Source organism: Heterocephalus glaber, unplaced genomic scaffold, assembly GCF_053883595.1.
Source record: "Heterocephalus glaber isolate CG9 unplaced genomic scaffold, H.glaber_assembly_v1.0 deba00000594, whole genome shotgun sequence".
Classification (NCBI taxonomy): Eukaryota; Metazoa; Chordata; class Mammalia; order Rodentia; family Bathyergidae; genus Heterocephalus; species Heterocephalus glaber.
In genome coordinates, this window is record NW_028258151.1 from 17,257,273 (window position 1) to 17,280,909 (window position 23,637).

The 23,637-nt window shown below is 55.4% G+C and overlaps 3 protein-coding genes across 10 annotated transcripts in view; 2 read left to right on the top strand and 1 right to left on the bottom strand.

Annotated features, from left to right (window-relative positions):
• The first annotated feature begins 309 nt into the window (after positions 1 to 309).
• Ndufs8 (NADH:ubiquinone oxidoreductase core subunit S8) lies at positions 310 to 4,437 on the top strand. Of its 2 annotated transcripts, none has more exons than XM_004852204.4 (7): positions 310 to 489; positions 1,506 to 1,563; positions 1,654 to 1,707; positions 2,194 to 2,283; positions 2,381 to 2,553; positions 4,034 to 4,162; positions 4,245 to 4,437. In XM_004852204.4, exons 2-7 carry the CDS (start codon positions 1,506 to 1,508, stop codon positions 4,374 to 4,376), a joined length of 636 nt encoding a protein of 211 aa, XP_004852261.2. In that variant the 5' UTR covers positions 310 to 489; the 3' UTR covers positions 4,377 to 4,437. The 2 variants fall into 2 exon arrangements, with proteins under 2 accessions (XP_004852261.2, XP_087061525.1); XM_087205399.1 differs by having other exon boundaries at positions 487 to 692.
• Positions 4,438 to 6,839: 2,402 nt separating this feature from the next.
• Positions 6,840 to 17,574, top strand: Tcirg1 (T cell immune regulator 1, ATPase H+ transporting V0 subunit a3). 5 transcript variants are annotated; one of them, XM_004852199.4, is made up of 21 exons: positions 6,883 to 6,928; positions 8,376 to 8,513; positions 8,848 to 8,968; positions 9,293 to 9,371; positions 10,108 to 10,328; positions 10,411 to 10,499; positions 10,752 to 10,878; positions 10,965 to 11,047; positions 11,208 to 11,301; positions 11,376 to 11,588; positions 12,172 to 12,316; positions 14,621 to 14,760; positions 14,836 to 14,993; positions 15,070 to 15,160; positions 15,670 to 15,788; positions 15,866 to 16,079; positions 16,339 to 16,467; positions 16,630 to 16,734; positions 16,825 to 16,942; positions 17,181 to 17,358; positions 17,433 to 17,574. In XM_004852199.4, exons 3-21 carry the CDS (start codon positions 8,852 to 8,854, stop codon positions 17,509 to 17,511), a joined length of 2,499 nt encoding a protein of 832 aa, XP_004852256.1. In that variant the 5' UTR covers positions 6,883 to 6,928; positions 8,376 to 8,513; positions 8,848 to 8,851; the 3' UTR covers positions 17,512 to 17,574. The 5 variants fall into 5 exon arrangements, with proteins under 5 accessions (XP_021120146.1, XP_087061517.1, XP_087061518.1 ...); XM_021264487.1 differs by lacking the exon at positions 8,376 to 8,513 and having other exon boundaries at positions 6,840 to 6,928; XM_087205391.1 differs by lacking the exon at positions 8,376 to 8,513 and having other exon boundaries at positions 6,840 to 6,928; positions 10,414 to 10,499.
• Positions 17,575 to 19,847: 2,273 nt separating this feature from the next.
• Positions 19,848 to 23,637, bottom strand: part of Chka (choline kinase alpha) — a 62,250-nt gene continuing 58,460 nt past the window's right edge. For all 3 annotated transcript variants that reach the window (XM_004852196.3, XM_087205395.1, XM_087205396.1), the window contains one exon: positions 19,848 to 21,059. In XM_004852196.3, the coding sequence (XP_004852253.1) occupies positions 21,000 to 21,059 (60 nt within the window). In that variant the 3' untranslated portion in view covers positions 19,848 to 20,999. The remainder of the gene's footprint in view (positions 21,060 to 23,637) is intronic.

A 23,637-nucleotide genomic window follows, 5' to 3' on the forward strand; every position in this document is an offset into this window, starting at 1 on the left:
CCAGTGGGTCGCACCGCGCGACTGGCCGGCTATGACTCTCCCACATGGGGCTACTGTGAGGACTAGATGAAGTCAGTAGGGCCGACTTTGCGCGGACACCCGCTAGCTACATCCTTATTCTCTTCGCGGTCCTGATACTGATCTCACAGAGCCAATCGGGTCCTCTGCACTCCGGAACCACTGCCAAAGACATCCCCCGGAAGTCCCGCCTCCAGCGGCTCAGAGGTCCTCCCGGATTGGCCTCTGTGAACCAATATGGCGGCGCCCTCCAAAGCTTGAGGCTCTTACTCTCTCTCAGCCAATCAGAGAAAATATTTATATCTGAATTCCGCCTTCTTCAGGTGGGCCCACCGGCCAATCAGGCCGCAGCATGAAGGATCGCCACGGAAAAGGCGAAGCCAGCCAACCCAATAGTAGTGTCACAGATTTAGGCTCCTCCTCTCGGCTGTCCAGCCCTCTCGGCTAGGGAAGGGGCGGCAGCTCCTCAAGGTGGGTGTTCAGGGCTCGGTCCTGAAGGTCATGCCTGGGCAGCACGGCGTTGAGGGCAAGTGTGGTGCCCTTGTTAGTCCCGCAAGCTCTGCTCAGGCTCTTTATCGGCCGTTTTAAGACTCACGGCCTCCGTCCTTCAGCGTGTAGCGGGCTCCCCCTCTTGGCGCAAGCGCAGCCGACGGCGGGACTCTTGCGTCTGTGGGGTCAGAGGTCATGGGGAATGTCGGAGAAGGTGGTGGCAGTGGTTGGTTTGGGTGCTGGGCCCTCGTCAGTGTTCAAGAGTAGGGTCCACCAGAGGTCACAGGAGGGGCCTTTTCGGGCTCTGGCGAGGTGCCAGGTCCTGGGCTAGCCTCTTGCCCTTGGAGTGTACGACCCCCCAAGTCTCATGACACACACCCCCGTCTTGCAAATGTGAAGCCTGAGGCCAGGCGACCTCACCGGCTGAAGGTCACTCAGCAGGCTGGGGACAGTTCTAGGAGAGCCTTGCGGTGGGGAAAGGAATTGGACGCTGAAGAATTATTTAAATCTTTAATGGTTCCACCAGGGCTGGAATGGGTTCCAGTTCTGGGCCCAATCCTATTGTGTGACTTTGGCCAGTCTCTTAACCAGACAAGATAACAGTGCATGTGGTCCACCCTCACACAGAGCCTGCCATTAATGAGCTCTCGGTAGACACCAGTGGTAGTGGTTTGTTGTGTTTTTAAGGTGAGAATATGGTGGGCAGGGGAGAGATGAGAGACGGGAGCTCTGGGGAGAAGCAGTGGGCTTAACAGGCTTTTTAGGAAGTGAGAGAGAAGGAAATTGGGGTCCACGGGAACTCCTGGAATCTTATGCCTGCTGAGCTGGGATGGTTTGGAGGGCTGGGAGGTTCTATGCCTGGGAATGGAAGGCCCAGGAACAGGGTATGAGTCGTGCTAGAGATGACACAGAGGCCCCAGGTGAAGCTCAGGGCACCCACAGTACCAGAATTCCTGGGGTAGGCAGTCCTTGACCCCTCTTTCTTCCTTATGCCCCAGATGCAATGCCAGAGCATGCCCACACTGCTGCGGGCCCTGACCCAGGCTGTGCGCACAGGTAGGACCAAGGGGGCCTATCCTGGGATGGGGGAGCCCAGTCTCCTAGTGTGAGATCCCACCTACAGAAGCATCATGTCTCTCCTTGCAGGTCATGCTGCTAGTGGCCGGAGCCTCCATAGTAGTGCCGTGGTAGCGACCTACAGTGAGTATCTAGGTGGTCTCCAGTATGGGCTTTCCTGAGCATGGTCTTACTGGAGCTCAGGGAGGAGACTTGGGTCTCAGTTCTGACTTTGCCAGGGGCTCCTCTCTGAGCCTGTTTCTACTCTGAAAATGAGGACGATGGAGATTGAATGTGATTCTTGGGGCAGACCTCTCCCTTGAGGAAGTGGGTCTCAGCATGCCTCTGAGTATGATGGAGAGGGAGCCTGTGCCATTTCACCAGAACCCTTGGTGAAGGGAAAGGACAAGCCCCTTATCCTTTGACTCAACCCTTGTTTGAGGGTCTCAGCTCAGAAAGCTGCCTGGGACCAGAGAGAAGCAAGCAGGGCCTCCTGCTTAGGTCTAGAGGCCACCTCCCAGGGCTCTGGCTGGTGCTAGGGGAATGAACCCAGTGGTTGCACCTAGATGTGAGGGCCAGGCCTCATCTCCTGAGCTGGATTCCTTAACTTCCTCCATGGTCTCCCTGCAGAGTACGTGAATAAGCGGGAACCCACAATGGACGTGAAGTCAGTGACTGACCGGGCAGCTCAGACCCTGTTGTGGACTGAGCTCATCCGAGGTGGGTCTTGGTGGAGGTGGGCAGGTTTGGAGCAGGGGTCAGGTACGGATGTGCTGGGGAGGAGAGTGGCCCACTCACCATGACTTGCTGCCTACAGGCCTGGGCATGACCCTGAGCTACCTGTTCCGGGAGCCAGCCACCATCAACTACCCGTTTGAGAAGGGCCCACTAAGCCCACGCTTCCGTGGGGAGCACGCACTGCGCCGTTACCCATCTGGGGAGGAGCGCTGCATCGCCTGCAAGCTTTGTGAGGCTGTGTGCCCTGCCCAGGTGAGCCCTGGACCCTGTGGCTATCACATTGCCCCGCCCCTGGGCAAGGGAGCCCATGAAGTGCTAGGCCACAACCTGACCCCTCTGTTTAAAGTATTTCCCCAGAAAATTCCCTTTTCTGCTTTGAGCCCCCTCCCTTCACCCCATGAGTGGAACCAGTGAGATCTTTTTGCCCAAGTATTGTGAGTCAGCAAGTCAGCATAGGCCAGCATCTGCCTGAACAGGCCAGGTGGCACATGTGGGGCCTGCCCTGGGAATTGGCTGAGGGTAGGAAACTTGGGTCCAGGAGTCATGGGATGGCACCCAAGGTGTCCTCTTCCCTGAATGTGGCTGTAGTTTCAGGAGCCCATCCTTAGACTGGCCCTGAGGACTCACAGCCGAAGCCCTCCAGCCCCTGCCCCCTCTCCCACCCCATCTTTGGTAGCTGGTCATCGGAACCCTGCCGGGACATAGCTGGTAGTGTGGCTGTGATTGGTTGTGTCGGTGGATCTTGCACAGACTACCTGGAGTCAGGGCCTCTGATGCAGGAACAGATGCAGCTGAGGCCCTTGTCCACAACTGGCATGCATGCCAGGAGCCCTAGCAGGCATGGTCTGCACAGCAACCCCTTTCTGTTTCCATGGTTCAGGGCAGCTCCTAGACCTCTCCCAGGTCCTCCAGGCCACAGGCTGTGGCCTTGACATTTGTCCTCCAGCCAGTGTTTGGGAGCACCTAGGAGACCCCTTGACGGCAGCAGTGGTGAAAATCATGGTTTCCAGGTGGTGAAGGTCAGGCCAGGCCCTGTGCCAAGCTCATTTATTATCACATTTAATCTTTATAACAACGCCAGCAGGTAGAGATCATGTCTCCATTTCTATAGGCACAAAAAGATGAGGCTGCCAGGCAAAGGTCCCACAGTGCTCAGTGAGTATGACACACCTAAGTGGGGTGAGAGTTAAGTGTACTTGAAGGTCCTCCAAGCTGTGGGAGGCACCAGGCCACCTCTTCTTTCCCTAGCAGCCACAAGGCTGATCCTGGAACGTTAAGGCTCTTTTCAAGTGTGGGCTCCATGCCTCATTGTCTGTGTGGCTTCAAGAAGCCCTTCAGCCTCTGAGCCTCAGTTTTCTCATCCATCAGATGAGTTTAACTAGACCTGAATTAGAGTCTTGTTGGCCCTAGACAATCACTGGGCACTTACTACAGATGAGATGGCCCCTCCCCATGGCTGTGGCTATCCAGTGAACAAAGCGGGTATCAGCCTTCCCCTTGTGGGAGTAGTGTTCTAGGGCAAGAGATTGGACAGTTAACATGGGAGCAAGAAGAGTGTCAGCTGGGACAAGTGTCAGTGTGAGAAGGCAGATGTGAGGGTGGTCCCCAGACAGTCTTGATGATGATGGAGTGTCCATGCAGATACCAGGGGTAGGGATGAACTGAGGGGTTGATCCAGGGCCAGGACATGGCTGGCAGTGTGCCAGTGACTGGTGGCCACTCCCTCACACAGGCCATCACCATTGAGGCTGAGCCCAGGGCCGATGGCAGCCGCCGGACCACCCGTTACGACATTGACATGACCAAGTGCATCTACTGTGGGTTCTGCCAGGAGGCCTGCCCTGTGGATGCCATTGTTGAGGTGAGTGGGCCTGGTGGAGCAGTTAGGGCAGGGGGCTTCTGGGAGGAATCTGACCAGGCTGCACCTATGCCCCAAACTGCAGGGCCCCAACTTTGAGTTCTCCACCGAGACACACGAGGAGCTGCTGTACAATAAGGAGAAGCTGCTGAACAATGGGGACAAGTGGGAGGCTGAGATTGCTGCCAACATCCAGGCCGACTACCTCTACCGGTGATGTGCCCACTCACTGCTTGGTGCCCGCAGCCCCTGCTGCCCAATAAAAGCTCTGACCCTCACTGTCGTGTCCTGTCTTGCATCCAGGGACCTAGGGTGGACATCCCTAGCCTCCCAGGGGCCTGTGGATTCTTCCAGCAGGACCAGAGCCTGGTCCATCGGGCCTGTTCTCTTGGTGGGTTCCAGCTGCCCAGGGATCCTCTGCTGGTCCAGCCCTCCTGTGTGACTCTATGCGCCCATCAGGCCCTGCTCATTGTTGCCCATAGCCCATAGCAACCTTGACACCCACACATCTTCCTGGGTATCATCCTTTAGGTTCATTGATGCTGGAGGCCGCCTGAGGCCTGCTGCTCCCACAGTCTCCAGTGCCTAAGGGGAGGGGCCTGGGCCTGCTTCTCCTCAGACCAAAGGCCTAAGACCAGTAGGAGTTGGAGCCTCCCAAGGCCCCAGGCTGAAGTGTATCAGGAAACTCAGAAAGGCCAAGGCATCCTTTGCCTGAGGAGGAAGGCTCCTTGGGTGACAGTCACGAGGGAATGACACAAAGCCTCCTGCCCCTGAGCTGGCCTTGCCTCTAGCCACATCTTCCTCCCAAATTCCCCACATCAGGCTATGGCCCTGTGTTGGGACTTCCCAATTTGCAGTTCCAGCAGAGTGCTGTGGTTCCCTCTAGCAGTACACACTGATGTAATCGCCACAAACACCCCTTGAGCCTAGTGACAGGCACTAGGGGAGGCTTTCCTATCATTCTCAGCATGAGAAAACAGCCTTAAGAGTGGCAAAGTGACATCCTCTCGTCGTATCACACATAATGCCCAGTTCAGGTCTAGGATATTTCAGGTCCCCTCCCCTTTCCAAAAATGCTATTTACAAAACTCCAAGATACATCTGGGAAAGAAGCGGGAGGGTGTTTGGCAGATCAGTAAGTGGGAAATGCCCCAAGTGCCGTCTCCACTCAGGCAGGACTGTAGATTAGACATTCAAGGTGTGCAAAGGCCTGTAGCAAAGAAACCCAGCCTGTCCCCAGGGCCCTCGAAGGCTGAGGAACTGTGCACAAGGGTGAGATGTAACAGGAGCAGCTGAAGGGAAGAACAGAGCCCACCAGTGTCTGTGTGTCCCGCCCACTGCTAGTCTTAGTGGCTGCTGCAGACAGGAATTCTTTTCAAGGAGGCAGACTTAAAAATCCTAAACATCACTACCTTTTCCCAGACATAACTGTTAGATCCCTGGCATAGTGCCTTACTGTACCCAGATAGATGGGATGCTTGCCCTAAACATGGGCAGACTACCCGGCTAGTAACTTGGTTCTTGCTGATATACCCAAGGCATTTCTGCATCACAACTGTAGCTGTGACACCAGTGTGGGGTTTTGGGGGTGGTTTTGGTCTTTTTGAAACAAGAGTTTCACTGTGTAGTCCAGGCTGGCCTTGAACTCACTATGTGCCCCTAGCTAGCCTCAAACTGGTGGAGATCCTCCTGCCTCAAGCTCGAGAGAGCTGAGTTTATAGGCCTACACTACCACCTATGACCTCCTTTAGTGACCATGGCAGGGCTCCAGTTTCTCTTGCACTCTGAAGAATTGTCCTGGGGCCCCTCCTACCTCTGGTCAGAACAGACCGATGGGCTCTGAACACAAGCCCCTCAGTTTTGTGAGGATGTTGGCCTTGGCTGTGACTGAGTTTCTGGGCTTCAATCTGGAGCTCCATTTGTCTCCCCCACTCCCACCCTCTCAGAGTCCCCAGCTCAAGGATCCCCAGAGCTGAGGGGCCCTACATCTTTCTGGTCCCCAGTGGGTACAGTCCAGCCTATCCAAAGTGTGGGCAGGGAGACAGTCATGAAGTCATGAGTCTGAGTTTCTAGGCACTGATACCCGATGAACCTTGTGAAGCTGATTAGGGGCAAGGTCACCAGGACACCCCTAGTGCAGGTGGCTGGAGAGTTAACCCACTTTGCTCCAGGGAGAATTTCCCAGCGCCTGCTGGATTCATAGGACTGAGCAGAAAACAGCATGGCCTGGCCCTCAGTGTCCTGCTGCCTGAAGAAATAGGCCCAGAGAGAAGCACCCCCGCACAAGGACACAGAGCACTGGGCCTGAATCTCAGGCCCTGTCCTAGGTGATCAGAGCAGGAAGGTGTGAGCCCCGAGGTGAAGTGGGAGGGAGTCCCAGGGGCCAGGGGCGGAGGACCGTGTCGGAGACCCCAGGGCCAGCAGCCCAAATGTGTTGGGGTCCCCAGCCACAGGGCAAGCGAGCCCTCCAGGCAGGAGAAGGGGTCCTATTCCTTAGGCTGCAGCCAGGCAGCGATGGGCGCCTTCCCTGTCTCCTGTCTCCTGACCCCGTCGCCGATTTCCTATTCGAAGTTAAGCAAACCCGGCCTGGGGAACAAGCGACCGACAAGGTAGGCCCAGCTCTCAAAGGCTCCCAGGATTCTGGGCGGGGCTTGGGCGGGGGCGTTTCCGGCGCTGGCCCCACCCACCCCACTGGGAGTGAGCGGCTCGGCCCGAGGCTAGAGTGTAGTGTCTGATCCCGCTGAGAGCGGAGCGGAGTGGCCCACAGAAGTGAGTGTTCCAGCGCGGTCCGCGAAGTCCCATTCTCTGCCTGCCCACCCACTTCCCCTGCTCCGGGAAGGGAATCCTGGCGCTTCACCCAGCTGGGACAGTGGAAGCAGCTCAGGCGGTCACCGCACCGGTGTTCGCCGTACTAGGGTGGCAGAGGAGACCAGGAAGGAGGGGAGGGTGGGGTCTTAACTCACCACAACATCTGAGTCCAGCTCTTCCAGGCCTGCGTTCACAGCTTGCCCTGCTGCATCTTGCTTGTAGGGAGGGGCCCATTCTACAGATAAGGAAATTGAGGCCCAAATAGGAAGTAGCAGGGCTAGGAAGGAGGTGGGTGGCTCCAGAGCCCACCAGTGTGGAGCAGAGGAGAGGCCCGGTGGGTGTGGAGGAAGGGGCGCAGGGTGAGGGAGGAGTGCTGGAGTCCGAACTCTGAAGCTGTGGGCTGAATGGTGGAGGCACCTCCATGTGGTCCGTAGCCTGGCTGGGGACCAGTGGTTGGGCAGAGACCAGGGGGAGCAGGGTTGGACTGGCTGCCAGAGGCAAGGCCACAGGGCACCCTTCCGTGCTGGGACTGTCCCGCTTGCAGCCCTGCACCTGGCTCTTACTTGTCTTGTGCCTTGCTTAGCCCCCTGCTGGGCCCCCTGCTGGCCAGGCCACCTTAAACTGACCCTCTCCCAGCCTCAGTTGGCCCACGTATAGGACCGGTTCCTGCATCGCTTCCGGAGGCCAGTGTGAGGTATTTTGACTGAGCGGATTACTGGGGATTCACTCAAAGAGGAAGTGGCGGCTCAGTAAGGGCAAGGGACTTGTGTCATGTCACACAGCCAGTGCCAACCTCGGCAGGTCCCTGAGCCCTGATACCTGGCCCTCTGCCTAGTGGCTAGAGCCTTGGGCTATGGAAACCAATTCCTTTTTACCTCCTGATTCCCTGTGCAGGGCCTCTATTTTTTTGTTGCAGTCTTGGGCTGCCCTGAATTCTCTCCTTTCCCAAGCTGGGGATGAGGCTGTGGTTTCCTATTCAGAGTTAAGTAAACCGGGCCCAGGGGAGGAAGTGACTAGCAGGGCTGGCCCAGACAGCAGACCAGCTCACTGCGGGTGAGGCTCCCTGCTCTGTCCCCTCTGCCTTGATTTGGGAGTTCAGAAAACTGAGTCTCATGAGGGGTCCTGGGACTCAAGAGCAGTGACCACTGAGCAGGCAAGGGGACCCGAAGGGCATCCTGGCTTCTAAGCGGGGGCACCGGGTGGAGGCCACCCTGGCCCTCCCCCTGCCTGCATTTGAGCAAGTCTCTTCCCGCCTGATTCACAGTTTCACTTTCATTGGTTTCAACACCTGGGAAGTTGTCCCGGCCCCCGCTGCAATGGGCACCAGGGTCACAAGCAGCAGCTTGCAGCCCAGTGGCCCACGGGGGCCTAGAGCAGCTGCCCCCCCACCCCATTCTCTTTCTCACAGGGAGGTAGGAGGCTCTAGGTGCTGGGAGGGCAAGCCCCAGCCTAGCCAGGTGTCAGTTTTCACTGCCTGCTGGCTCCTGCAGAAGAGGCAAGACTGGAGATGGCAAGATTGGAGGCAGCCCTTTGCCTGAGGTCTAGGGTGAGGCCAGAACAGAGGAGGGACAGCAGCAGTAGAGATGTGAGCACAGCCAGCATCTCTGGAGACAGGGGTCAGGGTGGGGGAGTAGCTGAGAGAGGTACCTTGAGGCTGGGTTGCAGGTCCATGCTAGGCCAGCTCCACGCCCAGTCACACTGCTTACTTCCCATGGCTCTCAGCATCCCATCACCCCCATCCTGGACCTCAGTTTCCCCATCTGTCTAGTAGGGTTGGTAGCAGCACCTTTTGGGACTGTGCGAGCAGAGGTATGGGTTTTATCTGTTGGCTTGGGACCTGTCTGTGGCTTGCCCCTGACACCCCCAACTCGGCCCCACAGGACGATGGGCTCCATGTTCCGTGGTGAGGAGGTGGCCCTGGTGCAGCTCTTCCTGCCTACAGCAGCCGCCTATACCTGTGTGAGCCAGCTGGGTGAGCTGGGCCTCGTGGAGTTCAGAGATGTGAGTCAGGTTGGGACAACTGGGAGGGCTTTGTCTTTGGCATCGATGCTGAGGGGTGACAATAATCCAGGCCTTGGTGGGGACCCACCTCCCCCATGATAGCCGCTGACTTCACATGTGTCCTGGCAGCCTTGTAGGAAGTGATCTGTTCTTAGGAGGCCTTCTCAGCTTCTGTTCTTACTCTCTCCGGGTATATGGCAATGGAGGCCCACAGAGTACTGAGCACCTTTTTGGAGGAGGCAGCTAAAGCCCAAGGAGACCCAGCCCTGGGCCGCAGGGTAGGAACCTCCTTGGGATGCTAACTCCTCCATGTGGCAACCACAGCTCAATGCATCTGTGAGCGCCTTCCAGAGACGCTTTGTGGTGGATGTCCGGCGCTGTGAGGAGCTGGAGAAGACCTTCAGTGAGTTGACCCCAGACCCACATCCCTGGCAGGCTTCGAGAAGAGGCATCATCCAAGCTGGCTCTGACAGGCAAAGCCCGTGTGACCCAGGTGGAAGGCAGAGAAGGAAGGTGCAGGCAGGGCCGAGAACTTCATCCTGTGGACACTGGGAGCCATAAGGGCTTCTAAGCAGAACAGAGGCAGGGACAGCTTTCTGCTCTGTGACAGACTGGGGTGGGTAGAGGCCATGGTCTAGAGTTGTGTCCCCTAAGAAGCAGCTCCTTCTTGGGTCCAGGCAGGAAGGACCCAGCCCTGGCCACCTCTCCTAGGAGGAAGGAGCCTGCAGCTCCCAGACAGCTAGGCTAGGAAGACAGGGCAGGATTTGCTCTGTGGCTTGTGAGTCTTGTGAGACTTATAGCACTAACTGGCCAGGCAGTTCAGCCCTCACCCCAGGCTTGGGGATGCCAGGACTGGCCTGCTGGGAGACCTCAGAGGGGCTCAGGGCCTGGCCTGGCAGTGGCTGAGGGATGGGGATCAGAGTAGCCTGGACTTGAGCCTAAAGGAAGGGGACTTCTGGGATAGAGATTTAGCCTGGGATTTTCCCGGGGCTCTCTGGCTCCATGAGTTTACTAGCAGGTGGGGTGATGGAGTTTGGGGCAGCATTTGGGATCCTCCAGATGTGAGCCAGCCCTTGGCTAACAGTGGACATTAGCTGGAGTGGCCCTCACAGCTCTCTGACCCCACTCTGTGCACCCAGCCTTCCTGCAGGAGGAAGTGAGGCGAGCTGGCCTGGTGCTGCCTCAGCCCGAGGGAAGGCTGCCTGCGCCCCCACCTCGTGACCTGCTGCACATCCAGGAGGAGACAGATCGCTTGGCAAAGGAGCTGCGCGATGTTCGGGGCAATCAGCAGGAGCTGCGGGCCCAGCTACATCAGCTACAGCTCCATGAGGCTGTGCTGGGCCAGAGCCACGGCCCCCCGGTATGGGTGCACCTGAGGGGAGGGTATGCCAGCCCCCGCCACTCCCGAGTGGCCCTCATGGTGTCTGTCTTTCGGCTCCTAGCAGGCAGCTGCCCACATTGATGGCCCCTCCTCGGAGAGAAGCCCCCTGCTGCTGTCCCCTGCGGGGCCACACCAGGACCTGAGGGTCAAGTGAGTGAGGACCTCTTGCTCTTGCGCCCCAGCCCCCGCCCCACCCAGTGGATGGGGCTGCTCCTTCCCCCCGAGTTATTCCCTCACCCCCAGCTCACCTTCTGTCTGCTTCCTGAGGCCCAGAACTTCCCTGAGCCCTTGCCCCTAGGGGTTGTCCTTCTCTGGGCCTGTCCCTGATGGGGGTGACCCAGTTGAGTGGCTGAGTGAGGCATGCAGTGAGGGTCTGAGTTCCCCTCCAGCCCTGGTCTGCAGCTTTGTGGCAGGTGCCGTGGAGCCCCACAAGGCCGCTGCCCTGGAGCGCCTTCTCTGGAGGGCCTGTCGCGGCTTCCTCATTGCCAGCTTCCAGGAGATGGAACAGCAGCTGGAGGACCCCATGACTGTGAGTCAGTGGGGGCCAGGCTGAGTGGGGGCGTCCTGGGCAGAGCCAGGGCCCCAGGGTAAACTGAGCCTGGCTCTCTCTGGCAGGGTGAGCCTACGAGGTGGATGACCTTCCTCATCTCCTACTGGGGTGAGCAGATTGGACAGAAGATCCACAAGATCACAGCATGGTGAGTCACCACTCAGGACAGCAGGCCTGCCTGGCTCAGGGCACTTGTTGGCCCCATGTGCCCCAGGCCCCTGCATGTCACTGGTGCCAAGCCTGTCCTGTCCAGCTCCTCCTGGGGAGCCCCTCAGACTGACCCTCACATGCACCCTCGTCCCTGCCAGCTTCCATTGCCACGTCTTCCCATACCTGGAGCAGGAGGAGGCCCGGCGGGGGGTCCTGCAGCAGCTTCAGCAGCAGAGCCAGGAGCTGCAGGAGGTGGGCACCCACCCACCCACCACCCCCGTCCCCTGCCTGCCTGGGCCTTCCTGACTACTTGTACTGGCCTGCAGGTCCTGGGGGAGACTGAACGGTTCCTGAGCCAGGTACTGGGCCGGGTGCAGCAGCTGTTGCCAGCAGGACAGGTGCAGATCCGCAAGATGAAGGCTGTGTATCTGGCCCTCAACCAGTGCAGCGTGAGCTCCACACACAAGTGCCTCATCGCCGAGGCCTGGTGTGCTGCACTCGACCTGCCCACTGTGCAGCAGGTGCTGCGGGACAGCTCGGTGAGCATGCTCAGGCCTTGCCCCCTCTCACCCTCCCTCCTATCAGGTGCCTTCTTCTGGCTGCATCACACCTCATGTCCCCAGCATCTTGCCTTTGCCCTGGTTGGGGCAGGTGCTCCCTTCCTCCCAGCTGCCTCCTCCAGGGAGTCTGCCCAGGTGGCCCTGGCCCTTCAGTCCACCCTCCTCTGCCTTCCCAAAGCCCCTGCAATTATAGTCAGGAACCTCCTTCACCTCTAGACTCTGAGTGTGGTACAGAGACCCTGCCCTAGGGGTGCTGTAGTGCATACTGCTGGGTGCAGGCCTCAGGTACAGCTCGAGCCACCTGATGAGTACAACCTTCTGTTTCTCAAGGAGTTTCTAGTCTAGGTGATGCCTTTGGCCTCCTTGAGTCCCCTGACCTGGGGAGGGTGGGGCTGTTTACCCTGTTTCTCAGGGAGCAAGGGGCTGCCCGACTTCCTCCTATTCCTACCCGGTGGTCACAGAGTGAGTCTTGCATTGTTCTGTATCTCACCTGGGCTTGGCTGGGTCCCAGGGCTCCCGAAGGCCCTCAGCCTCCATCTCTGTCTCTCTGCCCGGCCCTCAGAGCGAGGCAGGAGTGAGTGCCGTGGCTCACCGCATCCCATGCCAGGACATGCCCCCGACTCTCATCCGTACCAACCGCTTCACTGTCAGCTTCCAGGGGATTGTGGATGCCTATGGTGTGGGCCGCTACCAGGAGGTCAACCCTGGTGAGAGATTCATCCTCGCCCCTGTGCCCACCCTGGGAACCTCAGCCTGGGATGGAGTGGAGTGGTCTCCACTCTGGGCCAACCCATGCCTTTGAGAAACACACTCCCCTCACCATTTCTCACGGGCTTTGTGTTTGTCCTCAGCAAATGTCCCTTGCTAGAGTCACAGGGGAACCAGCTGGGGCTTGTGCCGTGTGCGGGGCTTGGCCAGTGAGAATGGCTCAGATCTGAGTCCAGCTCACTTCCTTTGATGAGTTTCTTAGTTGCTCTGAGCCTCAGTTTCCTCACCTGTCAGACCCAAAGACATGTTGGGAAGGTTGGGGTCATGAAAGACACCATGTTTAAGTTTGAGCTCATTCTATTTTAGGTTCTCTCTAACATGGATGTTCTGGTGAGCGGTCTGTTAAGGGAGGTGCCCTCAGGAGAAACCAGTCAGGGAGGGGCTGAGGGGAGAACCATGCAGGGTGAGGAGAAGCTGAGTGTGGGTGCCCCTCGCCCAGTGCCGTGGCAACGTACCTATAATCCCAGCCACTTGGGAGGCTGAGGCAAGAGGATCGAGAGTTCAAAGTCAGCCTGAGTGTGATTGCCTTTCCCTCTGGCCACTCCTCTCCTACAGCAGCTGTCTGCAGTGTGGCTGATGCCACTAGATGAATGGAGAGACCCAAGGGTTCCGCTGTGTGCATGGGGGACCTGGCTTATAGCATAGCCTTGGCTATAGAGGGCCTCTCTGGAAAGGGGCCTTGATCCCACTCAGTGGGCAAGTCAGGGTGCCCAGGTTCCCGAGGTAGTGGGTAGGATATGAGGACTGAGTCTGATGGGGCCCCCTAGTTTCATACGTCCAAAGTTCTTCCTCATTGACAGACGCCAGTCTAGTCAGGGCAGTGTCACTGCCCAGATCCCCACAGTGGACAGTCTGTTGCAGGCTCTCAGAGCTGTAGCCTGGAGCACCACAGCTGGTGGCTGATCCTAGATACAGCCTGGCGGTTCTGGAGGCCAGAAATCCAAGGTTACGTTGTTGGCTGGGGCTGTTCCTGCTGAGGGCTGTCAGAGAGACTTGGTCTTGGCCTTTCTCCTGGGCTTGTAGGTGGCCGTATTCTCCCTTCATATGTCTGTGACTATGTCCAAACTTCCCCTCGTCTGTAGGGACACCAGATGTATTGAGGTAGAGCCCATCCTAATGGCCTCTTCTTAACCCACCACCGCTATGAGGATACTATCTCAAAGTAAGGTCGAATTCTGAGGGACTGGGAGTCAGGATGCAAATCTATCTTTTGAGGGGCACAAGTCAGCCTATGTAGGGCATGTGTATTGGAATCCTGCTAACCCCCAAGAGGAATTGTTCCATTTTACTTCTGGGAAACAGACCTCAGAGATTAAGTGACCAGCTCGGCCTTCCGGAATTGGCTGTTACCCACCAAGAACACCTCAGAGCTTTGTCTTTTCTGTGGTTCTGCTTCATGCTTTTCAAAATTAATGTTGGTGGCCAGACATGGTACTCATCTATAGTCCCAGCTACTCAAGAGGCTGAGGCTGGAGGATAGCTTGCAGGAGTTTGAGACCAACCTGGGCAAACAGCAAGACCCCATTTCAAAGATAAACAAGCTGGGTGTGGTGGCACATGCCTGTAAGCCCAGCAGTCTTTTTTTTTTTTTGGTACCAGGGATTGAACTCAGGACCTTGTGCTTGCAAGGCAGGCCTGGTACCACTGAGCTAAATCCCCATCCCCTAAGCCCAGCACTCTTGAGAGGCTGAGGCAGGAGGAGTTTGAGCCCAGCCTGGGCAATTTAGTGACTTAGCAAGACCCTGTTTCAAAGATTAAAAAAATAAATTTAAAAAAAGGGCTGGGAGCTGGAGACTTAGCTCCAGTGGTGCCCCGCCTGCCTGGCAAGCGCAAGGTCCTGAATTCAATCCCTGGTATCAAAAAAAAAGGGCTGGGAATGTAGCTCAGTGTGAAGGCCCTAGGTTCAATTCTGAGTACAAAAACAAAGTTTCAACTGCTAACTTTACATGGAGAGCCACTGGTCTGCCAGGTCCTGCCCATGGACACTCAGTTATAATAACCCTGTGAAGCAGCATTGTTGTTGACTGTATTTTCAGATGGGAAAACAGGCTCAGAGAGGTTGAGTAGCAAACCCAAGGCTGCAGAGCTCTGGAATGCCAGCTAGTGGTGCCTCCCAAATGCCCTCTTGGTGGTTCCTGGGGTCCAGAAGCTTGGGTTGGGGTCCTTGGTGGCACCTTGGACAAGAAAGCAGATACTGGTTCCCCTGTGGGGCTCTGGCTGACCACGTACCCCTCTGCCCACAGCACCCTACACCATCATCACCTTCCCCTTCCTCTTCGCGGTAATGTTTGGCGACGTGGGCCACGGGCTGCTTATGTTCCTCTTCGCCCTGGCCATGGTGCTTGCAGAGAACCAACCGGCCATGAAGGCTGCACAGAATGAGGTGCGGGCTGCCAGGGGTGCCTGGCAGGGATGGGGTGGCAGGGCTAGGCAGCCCCTCACCATGCTGCCCCTCCAGATCTGGCAGACCTTCTTTGGGGGCCGCTATCTGCTCCTGCTCATGGGCCTGTTCTCTGTGTACACCGGCTTCATCTACAACGAGTGCTTCAGCCGAGCCACTACCATCTTCCCCTCGGGGTGGAGCGTGGCCACCATGGCCAACCAGTCTGGCTGGAGGTGAGGCCCATGGCCCCCGGCCCACCCTGTGACCCCGGGTCCTGTGCTTCCTGACCACCACCCACTGTTGTCACAGTGATGCGTACCTGGCCCAGCACCCACTGCTCACCTTGGACCCTAATATCTCTGGCGTCTTCCTGGGACCCTACCCCTTTGGCATCGACCCGGTGAGTGCTGCCACTCCAGTGCTCACAGGGTGTAGGCAGGTGGGAGGGCCAAGGTGGGGACTCCTGCACCCCATCTGTTCATGCCTCCTTCAGCAGCTGTCCCCAGCACCCACTCTATGTCGGGCTCTGCATTATACACAGGACACAGCCCATCCTGCTGTGCCTGTCCCTGTCACCTGAGAGGACAGAAAGGCCTGCACTGGTAGCAGCTCAGCCTCTGCTGAGCCTTCTGTGGAGTGATTTTATATTTGGTCCACGTAACGACCTCATGAGTGCCCATCATCTGATTGTCCAGGTGGGGAAACTGAGGCCCAAGCCACATGGCAAGGTCACCTAGCTGGGGAGAACTGGGGCTTGAGCCCAGGCTGCCTGACTGCTCTGAACTCTCAGCCATCACTCCCTTGGTTGCCCCTCAGCGGAGGTGGCAGAGGGTGCTGGGGGTGATGAGGGACTTGGGCTGCAGGACTCCCCCTACCCCCTGAGCATGGCACCCTCTCCTGTCACCCCAGATCTGGAGCCTGGCCACCAACCACCTGAGCTTCCTCAATTCCTTCAAGATGAAGATGTCTGTCATCCTGGGTGTCACCCACATGGCCTTCGGGGTGGTCCTGGGAATCTTCAACCACGTGTGAGGACAGAGCTGCCCGTGGGAGTGTGAGGCCAGGCAGGGCCTGGGTAGCCCTGTGACCCACTTGCTCCCCCTAGGCACTTTGGCCAGGGCCACCGGCTGCTGCTGGAGACGTTGCCCGAGCTCATCTTCCTGCTGGGCCTCTTCGGCTACCTCGTCTTCCTGGTCGTCTACAAGTGGCTGTGCATCTCGGCTGGTGGCTCTGCCTTGGCCCCCAGTATCCTCATCCACTTCATCAACATGTTCCTCTTCTCCCGTAGCCCCACCAACCGGCTGCTCTACCATGGGCAGGTGGGCTGGCCCGGTGGTGGTGTGTACCGCCTAATGGGGACCCCGTGTCACTGGGCCACCCAGAGGTGCAGGATCCTCATCTAGGAAATGGGACCATGGGGCTGAGGCCCTGTAGACAGGGTGATGCAGTAGTTCCTGGTGGCCTGAGGCAGCTCAGGAGTCCTTGTGGAATGACAGGCATCTGGGGGAAGGGCCTACAGCTCTCTGGCCCAAGTGCCTGCTGTGTGCACTGTGGCCTGATGTGCCCTCTCACCCACAGGAAGTGGTACAGTATGCACTGGTGGTCCTGGCCTTGGCCGCGGTGCCTGTCTTGCTGCTGGGCACACCTTTGTACCTGCTGCGCCAGCAGCGCAGCCACCGTCTGCAGAGAAGGCCTGCAGGTGGACAGGTAAAGGCAAGAGGGCTATGTGGGAGGCAGGCTGCCATCCGTATATCCCTGACCCTCACTTCCGTCAGGCTCGAGCAGCTGTGAGCCGGCTGCTGGGTGGGCAGCGTGACCCCTCCTGGGGCTGGGGATTACTCACACTGTCCATCCCACCCTCGGCCCCAGGACAAGGACAAGGCCAAACTTATAGACATTACTGATGCCTCTGAGAGTGGCTGGGGTCCTGACGAGGAGAAGGCAGGGTGCTCTGGGGACAAAAAGGAAGCTGAGGTGGGTGTGACACCTTCTTGAGGGTTGTGGTGGCCACTAGCCCAGCTGGCTCCTCTGTTCCTCACTGCCACCTGCCTGCCCACCTGGCAGCTTGTCCCCTCTGAGGTCTTCATGCACCAGGCCATCCACACCATCGAATTCTGCCTTGGCTGCATCTCCAACACGGCCTCCTACCTGCGCCTCTGGGCCCTGAGCCTGGCCCATGCCCGTGAGTGACCAGCAGATTGATATGGCCAGTGGGGTGGCCTGGGTTCTGGCTCCAGCTCATTTACACAGTGGCTGGCTGGGGGGCCTGGTGTCTCTCTAGGCCTCAGTGTCTGCTCTGTGAAATCAGGTCATCTGAGAAGGTGCCTTGCTGGCCCCACAATCAGGGAGGGTATCAGCCCTGGGGTCAGGGGGCTGGCAGGCACCTCCTTACCCATGACTCATTGGCCCTCTTACCGCAGAGCTGTCAGAGGTCCTGTGGGCCATGGTGATGCGCATGGGCCTGAGTGCAGGCCTAAAACTGGGCGTGCAGGCTGTCATGATGGTCCCTGTCTTTGCTGCATTTGCCGTGTTGACTGTTGCCATCCTGCTGGTGATGGAAGGGCTCTCAGCCTTCCTCCATGCACTGCGGCTGCACTGGTGAGCATCCCCCACTGGCCTGGGAGGAAGGGCTGGGTGGGCGCCCCTCACCAGCCTCCCCTTCTTGCCCCCAGGGTGGAGTTCCAGAACAAGTTCTACTCGGGCACTGGCTACAAGCTGAGCCCCTTCACCTTCGCTGCCGAGGATGAATAGCAGCCCCAACGTGTCCTTACCTCCCTAAGACAGGAAAAGAATAAAGAGCAGGCAGACTTGTAATGGCATTCTGGTCCTTTCTAGGACACCAAGGGCTGGGCTGAAGTCAGAAGGGCAGGGCCCTGGGTTCTGGGCTCCCTTAGGTACTACTTTGACCCCTTTCCGGCTAAAGTGGGAAGGGGATGGGGAGCCCTAGTCTAGGATCTGGGCCTCAAGTCAGGGTGAGGACCCAGAAGCACCTCCACAATGCCCCAGGCTCTTGGGGTGAAAAGGGCACACAACATGAGGGCTGTTTCCAGCATATTCTAGCTTCATGTGAGCTACAGCCCTCCAGCCTGTCAGGGGAGTGAGCTTTCCACCCTTGGAGGTATGCAAACTGGCTAGAAGGACATCTAGCCTACTGTGGGGGAGGGTGGTGATTGTCATGTACCCAGCATCAAAGAGGAGCAGCCTGGAATACCCAGCCTGACCTGGTGGTGTATGTGGGAACAAGGAGTCACCCACCTGCAGCCAGATCTCCAGGGAATGGCAGGAACTGTCCAGAGCAGCCAAGGACTTGCCCAGGGCCCTGGAGGTCAGAGCAGGGGCTGAAGTGACTCCAGGCTCTGCCTTCCCATACTGAGGCCATGGCCTCTCACCTGGGGTGGTGGCTGGCCTGGAAGCTATCCTCTTCCCTCTGGCCTGAGTGCCACCATGGACTGGGAAGAAGAGCCAATGCTTCTCGGTGGCCTTGACTTTTCCAGCCAACAATCTGCAAAATGGTTCTTCCAGCCAGAGGCCCCAGGAACAAAGGCTACTCTGAGGCCAGAGCTGCCCTGAGCACAGCAAGTCAAGGTGGCCTGGCCTCTGGTGGTGGCTCTGGCCAGCTGTTGGGAGGGGGTTGTCCCTTGGGTCCTGGACTGCCTTGCTGAGGACCCCTGGAAGCCAGGTGGGACTATTCAGGGCTCTGAACAGTTTCTGTGCCTGGTAGACTCAGGTCAGAGACATGAGTAACATTGCCTGGCTAGGAACAAGGAAGCTAAGCACAAGCCTCAGGAGGCTGTGGATGGACCTAGACTGACCTTGGGGAGACAGATGCTCAGAGCTGCGTGGGAGATCCCAGAAGATGTCAGTTGAGTCCAGTTGCCATGGAAATGGCACACAACCAGCCACTGGGGCCAGTGCCTTTGAGGGATCATCTGCAGTTTGGACTGTGGTGGCTGGTGACAGACCAGGCTAGATGCAATCTCTGCTTATCCACGGGACAACTTAGCAAGCCAATCAGAACTTCAGGAAAAGCTAAGCCGCCTGAAGAACATGAGTGATGGGCCAGGGTGGGTGGGGGTCAACAGGGAGAGCAAAGGAATGGCACCAACTTAATTGGAAGGGCTCAGAAATGTGTGGAACAATTTTTTTTGGTATTGGGGATCGAACTCAAACTTTATACTTGCAAGGCAGGCAGCAGAACCACTGAGCTAAATCCCCAGCCCTGGAACAACTTTTTCCCATGCTTTTCTTTTCCTTGCTATATAAGGACTGAACCTAAGGCCTTCACACTGAGCTATATCCCCAGCCCTTTTTGAGACAGGGTCTGGCTTCATCGCTAAATTCTCCTAAACTTGTGATCCTCCTGCCTCAGCCTCTCAGGGTGCTGGAATTACAGGTTTCTACCACCATGCCCCAGTATGGGGAAACTTTTGAGTTGACAAGGACAACTGAAATACCCTGTCATTTGGGGATCTGGCCCAAACGCATCTCAGCCAAGAAATGGTGTGTGAGCCAGCAAGGTGTCAGGAGTGGCTGAAGCAGAGTTAGCAGGCAAAGGATGGGTGGGGCTGCCAAGGTCAGTGACTGCAGGGGTCTTCATTCTACTGGATGTGAAGCTGCAGAGACTGCACAAAGGGCAGTGGCATCAGTTACTGTGCTGTGTCAGAACTTAAGTGTCACCTGTGTAAAAACAGGTGAATACCAAAGTCTCCCTCCTGCCCCTGCTCACCATTCAGTTTCCCCTCGGGACAGCCAGTCATGGTTTCCAATTTCCTCCACATCCCTCCGGGGTGCTTTGGTCTGAGGAAACAGCGCCATAGTCAGGTTAAGTCTGGAGGGTGGCAGAGTATCCCGACGAGTGTGCTCGGCAAGATCTCCTCAAGACTCAGAGAAGGAGCCCAATGCAGACCCTGAGGACAGAGGGAAACCAGTGTGGTGGCCCGGAGACTAAAGTGTCACAAGGAGGAAGACGATGAGATCCAGATGCTGAGCAGCCCACATGCACCTGGGCAGAGGCCTCCCATGGGCACAGGAGGTAATGGGAGCCCCCCCTGAAGGGTTAGGACACCTTAAAGAATGACAGCTTGAGGTTGAGGCTTAATTTTTTTATTTGTATAGTACAATCTCTGTAGTAGTAGCAGAAATATATGCAAAAAACCAAAAAAATTCAAAGGCTTCAGAGTAAAAAAAAAAAAGCTAAGAACTTATCCCATTGAACATTTAATATATATAGATTTCACAGCTATAGTCTGTTGGGGCCCCAAACCCCACATAAGGGCTGCCGACTCCCACAGATGGACATCAGGGACATTGGGAAGGGAGTGAGGCTGAGGCTGGGAATGCTGGCCACTAGCAAAGCCAAGGCCAAGGGCAGGAGGAGGCATCTGAGGGCTCCTGGGGAAGCCACGCCTGGCCCAGGATCCCAAACTCCAGGCCAGATAAAGGGAAGTGAGAAAGGGTGAAGGAGCTGCCCTACGGCCTGCTCCACCCTGGGAACATGGAGGGAAGGAAGCCAGTGAGGCCCCCACTGCCCAAAGCTCGAGTGATGAAGCACACACTGAGTCAGGTATATCCAGTTACGGTGAAGGTCATCTATGTACCAAATGTGTATGACAGGTACAGGGCACGTCTGTCCATCCATCCATCCATCCATGGACAGTGCTCCTGACAGCACATGGGCAACCTGCTTCTCCAACAGCCATTCAGCCTGGAGGCTCCTGGAGACATGGGCTGGGTGCCGCTGCAGACGCCATAGCTGGAGCTCAGCCCACAGAGCCACTTCACAGTATGTCTTGTGTCACTTGGGAGTAAGCAGTGTCTACAACACATAGCCCACAAAGAACCTGGTCACAATGTCCACTGGCATGTTAATGAAAGAATTTTTTAAAAACCAACATTAACCAAAGTATCCGCAGTAACACTGGTCACTCCTGCTGCTGGCCATGTCTGACTGAATGTCTTAGGCTCCAGAGAGAAACCACCTCCTCTAGATTAAAAAGGTTCTGATATTGCACTACTGTACTATATTTCTGCCTCCCAATCTCATTTCAGAGTCATAGTGAGATTGTAAACAAGATAGGAAATAAATGTTACTCCACTTTAATACAGTCCTCAATATCATACACATCTGTGTGCAGCGCGAGACACCAAGACCTCCCCACACAGGTGTAGTGGTTGCAGCAGAGGCCCCGCCTGGCTGCCTCCAGGGAGTCCAGTGGTGGAGAGGGTGGAGTCCTCCTCAGTCACACCCCCAGCTTCCTCTTCTGCTCGAAATAGGCATCAAACCTGGCTTGGGCGTATTCCTGGGAGACAGCAAAGAGAAGGGCTTACCAAGGGTTCTTGCGGCCTGGGCCCTGCCCACACACCCAGCCCAGCACTGCGTGTACAAGGACTCCCTGAGCACAGGGTAGACTACTATAGGGCTGTTCTCAAGACATGGTTTATCCAAGCTCCTGGCAATGTCCCTCGCAGCTTTATTTTAAAGTTACCGGCCAAGCAGCCAACTCAGGAAGGACTCCTGTCTCTGTATCTGGCACCTGGACTGTTACTGGGCTTGCTCACCCAAAATCCCACAGCACTGATGCCCACTTGTCAATGGTTCCTCTTTTAAAGCAAAAGGTCCATGGCCAGAGCAAATACAGAGCAAAAGGTGAGCCACAGAGTGCCTCCAGATCACTGGCAGCCCCACCATGGCACAGGGCACAGGCTATTGTGCATTCCGCGTAACAGTCGGTAAGAACTTGCCCCAAATAGTCATTAGGAATCTGACTAAATTACACTATCATTTTTTGAGAAATTAACTTGGAGGCATAGTTTCTGTCCCACAAACACAACCCATTTTAAAGGTACACTGTGAGGTTTCCACAGGTGCACTTGCCATGACAAGGAAAGTCCCTAGCATCCCCTAGACGCCCTCCACCCCTACGCCTATCGCAGGCAGCTGCCAACCTGTCTGTCGCTAGACGGACTTCTCTAGACTACCACACGTGCACACAGCGTGCACCTCTGTACTCAGGCTCCTTCCGTGCAGCAGGTTTAAGAGTCATCCATGCTGCATGTGCATTGTTGGGCGACTTCCTTTCCACTGCTCAGCAGTTTCCCAGGATATGGATCCAACACCCTATTTATGTAAGAGTACACCCACTGACTGGCATTTAGGCTGGATCCAGCTTGGGACTATTAAAAATAATGCTACTATAAACATTTGAGGACGAGCCTTGGTGTGGAAATGCATGTTCAGCTCCATGGGATCCTGACCCAGGAGAGGGACAGTGGGGACTGCGGTTCTGCAGGTTCTGTACCCATGGATTGAAAATATTTAGGAAAAAAAGTTATCTCTATACAGACATGTAGGCTGTTTTCTTTGTCACCTTCTAGAGTATAACAACTATTTGCATTGTGTTACAATTGTAATGACAAAGTATTATAAGCACTCTACAGATGACGGAAGATGTAGGATTGTTTTAATTTGCATTTCTTTAATGGCAAGAGATACTGACCATTTTTTCACACATTGTTGGCATAACTGATTTTGTATATAGGCCTTATGTCCTGTGACCTTGGTAAACAAATTCATTAAATATCTAGTTCTGTTGGACTCAATATTTCTAAATGTACACGATTATGTCATCCATAGAATAAAGTCATTTCCCCTCTGCCTCAGCATGTCTGCCTCTACTTCTGCGTGTGCCCCATGTGCTGGCTGGGAGCTTCAGCACAGCACAGAGGAGAAGGGAGACAGCAAGTGTCAGGGCCTGCTGGTGTGGGGTTAGGGAGGAGTGTGCAGCCCTTCACCAACAATTCTGATGTTACTGGAGAGTTCCTTATCTATACCCTCTATCTGGTTAAGTTCCCCTCCTTTCCTAGTTTTGCAGAGATGCTTTATCATGATTAGGTGTTGAATTCTGTCACATGCTTATTCCTGAATTCAATGAGATGATCATGTAATTCTTCATCTTCACTCTGTTAATAATAATAATCAGATTTTTCAACTAACCATGCCTTCCAGGGATAAATGCCACTTATCATGATGCATTATCCTTTTGTATAATATATTTTATTTATATTTATATATTTTATATTTATAATATAATTTGTATATATATTTATATGTAATATTCATCAAGCACACTGGTGTGAAATTTTCTTGAAATGTCCTTGTCTACACTTGGTATCAATACTGGCCTCATCAAATGAGGGGAAATGTTCCATCCTCCTTTACTCTCTTAAAGTTTGTGCATGACTAGTATTTCTTCTTAAATGTTTTAATGATAGTCACCAAAGAAACCATCGAACCTGAGTCTATTCTATAGGAAGGATTTTTTATTATGAATTCAGTTTACTTAACTAATATATGCTATTTCTATGTCAGTTTTGGTCATCTCCATCTTTCCAAGAAATGTGCACTTTGTGTGCTGCCAAATGTATTAAGTTGTTCCTAATGCTCTATCCTCCATAGGGCCTACAGTGAGGTCTTCTCTTTGACATTCAATATTGCTAAAGTGTGTCTTCTCTTTTTGTTTGTTCAGTACAGCTTGAAATTTATAAATTTTACTGCTATTTTCAAAGGACCAACTTTTAGTTTCATCAATTTTCTCTAGATTTTGTTCCATTTTCTATTGCAATTTCTGCTCTTACCCTTTTTGTTTTGATCATTCTATTTATTTAGGGCTTAGCTTAATTTGTTTTTACTAGATCCTTAGGACAGAAACTTAGTCATGTGAGAAAGTCTGAGAACTTTACTCTTTTTTTGGTGGTACTGGGAGTGAATCTAATATAAACATCCACTTTATGAAGCTGTTTCTTTTTTTTTTTTTTTGGTACCGGGGATCGAACTCAGGTCCTTGCACTTGCGCAGCAGGCGGCGAAACCACTGAGCTA